This window comes from Lathamus discolor, chromosome 1 (assembly GCF_037157495.1).
Source record: "Lathamus discolor isolate bLatDis1 chromosome 1, bLatDis1.hap1, whole genome shotgun sequence".
Taxonomy (NCBI): Eukaryota; Metazoa; Chordata; class Aves; order Psittaciformes; family Psittacidae; genus Lathamus; species Lathamus discolor.
This window is the reverse complement of record NC_088884.1, coordinates 27,503,077-27,510,701: the sequence shown is the minus strand read 5'-3', so window position 1 is coordinate 27,510,701 and position 7,625 is coordinate 27,503,077. Positions and strand designations below refer to the sequence as shown.

Below are 7,625 nucleotides of genomic sequence, written 5' to 3'. Positions count from 1 at the left end.
CCCGCAGCGGGCAGGCGGGCCGCGCCGCGCCGCACTTTGTCGGGGGCTGAGCGGAGCTCCCGGCCCCAGCGGCGCACGGCCCGGCCCGGCCCAGCGCGGCGAGCGGCGGCTCTCGGGGCGTCGCCTGGCTCCGGGGGCCTGGGCACCGCGGGGAGAGTGAATGAGAGTTTGCTCCGATTTCCGAGCAGGGTGAGTGTCTGGCGGGGCGCCTTCGGCAGGAACATGAATCACGGTCGGGGGGTTTTGTTCCCGTACGGGCCGTTCCATCGCCGTCCCGGTCCCGAGCTCCTCAGGCCGGGGCGGTGGGGACCCGCCGGGCTGGGACAGACGCGTCCTCTCAGCCCGGTGCAGGGCAGCGTGCCTCCCGCCGGGCCGGGCAGGGCAGGGCCGGGCCGAGCTGGTCGCCCCGGGCCGGGGACCAGCGAAGAGGCTGCTTCCTCCATTCTCGCTGTCGCCTTTTGTTCGTGTCTGCCGGGGCTGCGAGGGAAGGGGGCTGCGGGAGGAGACCCCGGGGAGCTGTGCCGGTGGATCAGCTTTCCGGGCCTTTTTCATCCGTGTGCGGGTAACGGAGACCGTCCCCGTGGGCGCTGGGGTGTCCGGCTGCCCCCGCCCGCCGTCCCGGGGCCGAGGAGCAGCTCTGCTCCGTTCTCTGCGCCTCTCCAGCGCGGAGCAGCCGTCCCGGGCATCGCCTGCCCCGCCGCCACCGTCCCGGTGGAACGCGGAGCCGGGAGTCCCAGGCTGTAGTAAACACAGCGTAGGGAGGGTGGCGGTGATCCCGGTAAAGGTCACATCTTCATGTGTGAGCACAGCTCGCCCTAGCTGCTCTCCCGAGGCGGTGTCGTCCTTTGCTGTGCACGCTGTCGCTGCCGACCCTGCTCCTTGCCTGCTCTCCGCGGGCTGCGATCGCGGTGGTATTCCCTACAGCTGCTGGCAGGGATCTCCCGTGGTGGGGGGAGCAGGGCGAGCTGCTCCGAACCCCTGCTTCACCTCATCCGGCCCCCGTCAGGCGGGGGAATCTGGATGGCATCCGAATTGGAAATTAGACCTGGGGACCTTGTGAGGTTTGCTTTATTTAATAAAGCAGGGATCCTGTGCTCTGTGTTACCTGACAGCATCCTGCCTTAGTTTCTAACGTGTGATAAGTAGTTTCATTCCTCAGAATTAGAGATATCAGCTGTCTTGAACCTTTTTTTTTTTTGTTTTTAAATGCCACATCTAGTTACCAGATGCCATCAGTTGTTCAGAAAGGGAAGGCTTTTTTTTAGTCCTAGTCTGTGCTCTTCTGAAGCTGACATTTAAGCTACTAGCTGTGAAACTGATAAAATATAAACTTAATTGTTGGTGCTATAATACCAAATTATGTAAAAATCCGTGAAAGCCTGAGTTGTGTTTCACTGTTTTTCATACGGTGGCCACAAGTATGTTTGGCTCGTCCCTCTGTCATAATAAAGGTGGCTTTGGGCTGAGATGCCAGACTGAACTGAAGATGAGCCATGTCTTGCTTCCAGCGTTGCAGGTAAGCTCTTGGAGGTGATTTTGGCTGGTGGCAGGCGGAACTAACCTGAGCTAAAGCGTCAGACTTTTGGGTTTGCTATTATTTCCTCTTTTAACTGTGGCACTGGTGGGACCTGGTCTGGTCTGTGTGTCTTCAGTAAGGGGGTGGCTGTTGAGTGGCATGGGGGAGGCTGCTGCTGCTTGAATACACATGTGCCCCTCCTTGGCATGGTACCACTTCTGCTATGGGTGAAGGCATCACCCAGGCTTAGACCTCCCTCCTGGCTGCCTTGCCAGCATTGCTGTGCCCTGGGGACCTGACCTCAGTGCCTGTGACGGAGGGAGGAATTAAGGGCAGCAGCTGGGAAAAACTTGTCCTGGCTCTGCTTTTTGGTGGGACTCTGTTTTGGAGACTGTTAGAGGGGAAAATCATTGGGCTGACAGGCAGACCCGCTGTCTTCCTGCCTGGAAGCTAATTCCCGATGGTTTACAGCAGGTAGCCAGTGCAGAAGCTGTTCCCTGGCCCTAAACCTTCTTCTGTTCCCGGTGTGTGGTACTCAGAGCTTGTAGGATCTGAAGTTCATTATATGAGTATCTGGGGCAGTATCGGATGCCAAAGAGTTGATGGTTTTTGAGACCTAGGGATAAAAATTCCAAACACATGTTTAATATTTTGTTTTGGTAAGGGAACTTCTGCAGTGTCTGAGAAGTGATTAGTGCTGCTGTTAAAAGGCAGGTGTACATATGACATGCATGCATGTGTTACTACATACGTGTGTTGTGACTTCAGTCTCATTGACTATTCACTCTTTAATACAGAGACTTCAAAGCTAAGGAGGAGCACTACCTGTTTAACCCCCAAAGCAATGACAGATCTGTTGGAAAATTAACAAAGACCCAATTTGACATTTTGTCTGCTTTGAAAGTCATGCTTTTTTGACTCAGTCACCACCAAATCCATAGGGATTCTTGAGACAAGAATCCATCTCAAGACTGTGTACCATATGGTCCCATTAACAGTTTCATGGTGAATAATATCTTTTTAAGTAATGGATCACACTTCCTGATGTTTTGTTTCTTACAGGTCTGGAAAATAAAACACTGTTCAGGAATGACTGAGGCAATTGCAACACATACCTTGCTGAATTTTTGGAGTTAAAGCTATGTAGCTATTCAGTGGCTTGTCCTGGTCTCTTCCTCCCTCTCTTTAACCCCAGTGTTTATCAGGCTTAGCAATGATACTCTTTAACTTTGAAGTCCCTAAAGCCCTGGATGCTGCCAGAATGCTCCAGGATTATGTGCGGAAAAATCTGCCATTGTGAACTGGAGGCTCTCTTGTCCAAAAACGACTGTGTCAGGCCCAAATAAAGTACACAGTTTTCTAGCTTTATCCTGTAACGTGCTTCCTTTTCTTTCCTAGGTAGATTTTTCTCAGTTAAATGATATCTGCATGACAGCATCTATGCTAGGAGGAGAGATGACTTCCTCTAATATGTTGTTTTTATGACACAGTTTTATCAGAGGGAGAACTTTTGACAGTAAATACTTAATCAAGGTCTTCCAAAAGGGATTCTCTCTCTGCCCACTGCCCCTGACCTTGCAAAGTGGCAGGTTAATCCATGAAATAATATGTGCAGAGAAATACAGCTATTGAATGCAGTTTTGGGGTCATAATGCTGGATGCCTCTAAGGTTTATGTGTTTTCATCTTTCAAGTTTCTGGACAAATGCAGGTTTTTTTAATCTCCTGGCCATTGTCATTGGTATGGGACACACGCACACACACACACACACACATGAAAGAGGGAAGTTAGGCCTTTTCCTAGGAGTTTATTTTATTATTCAGAATTTATTAGAACAGTTAGAGTTTAGGGCGAACTCACCTTAAAATTTAATGAGTTAGTGCTGCTTGTTGTCATGACATAAGAAAATGAAGTAAGGAGTCTTTGAAGCCACTTCAGGCTTCATAAATATTAACAGGCTCTGCAGTCTTCACAGAGAATAAATTCTGGATGTTTTTTCTTCACCTTAATAGTACAGTTTCTTTTGCACAATAAATCTTCTTGCCTTGGCTAAGCTGAAAGAGCAGTTACTGGATGCAAACCAAAAATACTGTGTGGTTAGGTTTTCCCCTCTTACCTTTAATACCCAGTCCTTTCTCTTGGTGCACTCTCTGGTAACAACAAATTTAATTCCATGACTTACAAAACCAGACCTTTAGGGGTGCTTAAATGATGGAAGATGCATTTTTTTTTTTTTTTTTTTTTTTGCTTCTGAGAATAGTGGAAGGTAAAGATTCCCAACATGTTCAGTTGTGTTTGGAAAATCATTTCTATTTGCATCTTGGGTCACCATATGTGTTTAATACTTGCCTGTGTTAATGAGGAAAAAACCCAACTCTGGCAGAATTTTCTAAGCATGCCTTGAGAATACTTAATATTGTCTCTTGTAGTTTAAAAGCTGCATATGCATCTTAATGGAACTGAAATTCCACTTGGTTGCTGCTTCTTGCAAATCCCAAGTTAATGCAGAAAGTTCTTTGTAATGGTCTGTGATGAACATATCATCTGTTCTAGTACACATTAAAAGAGTGCATCAGACTTACTGAAAGACTTCAAGGTGTCTCATGGGTGACTGAAGAGAACTAGTCTTTTTTATTTCACAGAAGGGTTGAGGTTGGAAGGGACCTCTGGAGGTCATCTGTCCAACCCCCTGCAGAAGCAGGGACACCTAGAGCTGTTTGCCCAGGCCCATGGCCAGATGGCTTTTGTATACTTCCAAGGATGGAGACTCCACAGCCTCTCTGGGCAACCTGTGCTGGTGTTTGGTCACCCTCACAGTGAAAAGGTGTTTCCTGATACTCAGAGGGAACCTCCTATGTTTCAGCCTTGTGCCCGTTGCCTCTGGTCCTGTCACTGGGCACCACTGAAAAAAGCCTGACTCTGCCATCTATATATCCTGTATATCTCTATATATAGTTATCTATATATCTGTGTCCTTCAGGTATCTGTATACATCGATAAGATCGCCTGCTGAAGCCTTCTCTTCTCCAGGCTGAACAGCCTCAGCTCTCTGAGCCTTTCCTCACAGGAGAGATGATCGAGCGCCTTCATCATCTTCATGGCCCTTTACTGGGCTTTCCCCAGTATGTCCATGTCTGTCTTGTACTGGCACCCTCAGAGCTGGATACAGTACTACAGGTCTCACATTTCCCAGTATGCTGTAAAAATAAGGAACTTCCAAAGTAAATTTTGAGCATATCCTTTTAGGATGCAGGTCTGAGAGGTCAGCTTGGTGCCTTCAGTCACTGATGCAGCTTCTCCAAGTGCTTGTTGCTCTTCTGCAGGAGCTGATGTTCCTGGTTAAAAAACCCACATGCTCAGCATTTTCTTGATCAGTGCAGGTTTTGACAACTCTTTTGACCTGTGATTAAGGGGATGTATGACTAGGTTTGCTGCTTACACATGCCTCTTACGTGTAATCATTAGGTGCTGAGTCACATGTGTACGTGTGTTTCTTGGAGTGTGTTCATACAGACTTCTATCTGAAACAGAGTTTATTTCACTTTTGAGTGAATGCTTGTTTACGTTTGTGAGGGCACATCCTTGCTGTGAGCTAGTTTAGTTCTCCAGCATCCATCCCATGCTGCACTGTAGTCCATCGGGGCTGACCTGCCTACTCCATGGGCACTCTCTACATTACTGCATTTCCCCTGTGACATGCCTGAGGTTGAGCATCTGTCTATAAACTAAATCAAGTGAAGTTTGGATGATTTCGTACTCTACTATGGCTGATTTGTATGCTTATATGAGTAACTTGACATTAAATATAGAATATGTAAACAGGGTTTTTATTTTTAGATCAACATTCCAGGTGCAGAATAAAACTGTTAGTGGTATAGGTGGTAACACTGCTCATGAACAGGAGGGGGGAAGAAAAAGAAAATAGGACAAGGGGGGGATGGCTTTAAACTGAAAGAGGATAGATTTAGATGAGCTCTTAGAAGGAAGTTCTTCCCTATGAGGGTGGTGAGACACTGGCACAGGTTGCCCAGAGAAGCTGTGGCTGCCCCATCCCTGGCAGTGTTCAAGGCCAGGTTAGATGTTGCTTGGAGCAACCTGGTCTGTGGAAGGTGTCCCTGCCTGTGGCAGTAGGATTGGAACTGGATGATCTTTAAGGTCCCTTCCAACCCAAACCAGTCTGGGATTCTGCGAAAAAGGCATAAAGCACAAAATTATCAGTTTATCCTTGAGATTCTCATCAAACGCTGTGGGAGGGAGCACTCATTTCTTGACCATAGAGTGTCCCTACCTGTGTATCTAGGTGTGTGTAGTTGGTTAATATTTTGTTTAAGGTTCTTAAAGGTATGGCAAAATTATGTGGGAAAAAGAGTTAGCAGTTACTTGCCTTCTCTGTGTCCAAATACAGTGGTTAATAGGCACATTTTAAATTTCCATAGTTCTCCCCTGAAAGTAACTGCACAACATGAGAGATCTATACTTAATTAAAGAGAACAAAGCCATGCTCTCCATGCTGGCCTGATGTATGCAATTAGTGACTGGGTGAAATTAGTTTCCAGGCGCTAAAACTGTCTTATCAGAGCTCTCGATAGGGCTGTCAGCAGTTCGTATTAATATCTGGCATTACTAATGCTTGGCATTTTTTACCATGTTGTAAAAGCAACTTGTTCCTTCAATATTCATTTTGGGTATCAGGTTACTTACATACAGAACACTTCAAACTCACTGGTCTGGAAACCAGCCAGTTTTCAGAGGCTGAAAATTGGTACCAGGTTTTTCAATGAAGGATACAGAAGCATCTTTAGATGTTCAAATGGGGTTTATTTCATAACCTGAAGTTTACCATTAGCTTAAATTTTGGGAAGTGTCTTCTTCAAATTAGAAATGTGCATGCAAAAGGGAACTTTTTCCAGAGTTTTAGCTCTAGAGCCAACTTCAGAAAAGTGTCGTCGAGCCTCTCGCTGTGGGTTTTACTACCTGAAGCTCCACGTTCCTTCTGCGTTCAGGAAATGGTTTGTGTGTTTTTCTTCCCCGCCCTCTGGATCTCCTCTCTGCATTCCCAGGTGTGCACAGTAACTGCATTTTAAAACAGCTTGCTGCGCTTTTCAAGGTTGACAGCATGTTGTAATTCCTGCGGTGATGTAGCAGGGCTACAGAGAGGCATGTGGATGTATAACCATCAGCAGTATTTAAGTAGTGTCAACAGCCATAGGGATGGGAAAACTGAAGCTTCTAGAGAAGGATCTCCTAAAATGTAGTTTGAAGGCCATGCATAGTCCACAATGCTACTTTCTGAGCACAAGGGTATCTTTTTTTCCATCTTGCTTTTGGTAGAGTTGGCGATGTGTGTAGCTGTACAGCTTCAGGGTCCCTTCTAGTTATATTAGGACTGATATAGGTGTCTAAACCCTGTAATTTACTGTACCTTACTACAGATTTGCATCTAGGGAGCTGTACAGTTGTGTGCTTCGGGCATAAGCTGCTTCCTCTTCCTTCCTGCAGACACTCTGATATTAGTGGGACTACTACCAGTAGTAGATTTTGTTCCAGGACAGCACACTGCCAGAAACTGGGTGACTTCATGCTTTCTGGGTTGGCTGGAGGGACTGGCATGCCCAGTTTGAGCCTTACAGACCTGAGCAGCAGGGACCAGTCTGAAAATATCCATAACCCCACTCTGGGAGTAAAGGGAGCAGTAGCCTGGCTCTGGGCATTTTGTAAGATGCACAACTATTGCAACAAGGGAAAAAATAGCATGTTGAGCACCCAAAGATGAAATGCTGTGTATCTTCAGTGTGGTGTTCCTTGTACTTGCATGGCCCTCAATAAATACGACTTTGGCTATGAAGCTGCAAGATGACCATGAAGCTGCAAGGTGACCTGTAGTCCAGGTGACCTATAGTCCAGAATCCTATCTCTGAACTCACTTTTGGGATGGGACTTTCTTCATTCTATCTCTTGCTCACCTTTTCCTTTGTGAGACGGAGTAATGCCAACCTTCGATCCATGCTTGAAGGTCCCGGTTGCTTCGCCTTGCTGCGTGTAGTTGAGAGGTTCAGTTCCCAGCAGCTGCCATCCTGTTTGTGTGGAGCAAAGGCAGCTGTGAAGCATG

General features: G+C 47.0%; 1 protein-coding gene across 1 annotated transcript in view; it reads left to right on the top strand.

Moving 5' to 3' along the window:
• The first annotated feature begins 25 nt into the window (after positions 1 to 25).
• Positions 26 to 7,625, top strand: part of GRAMD4 (GRAM domain containing 4) — a 77,402-nt gene continuing 69,802 nt past the window's right edge. Inside the window, exon 1 of the mRNA XM_065665370.1 lies at positions 26 to 189. Within this exon, the coding sequence (XP_065521442.1) occupies positions 161 to 189 (29 nt within the window). The 5' untranslated portion in view covers positions 26 to 160. The remainder of the gene's footprint in view (positions 190 to 7,625) is intronic.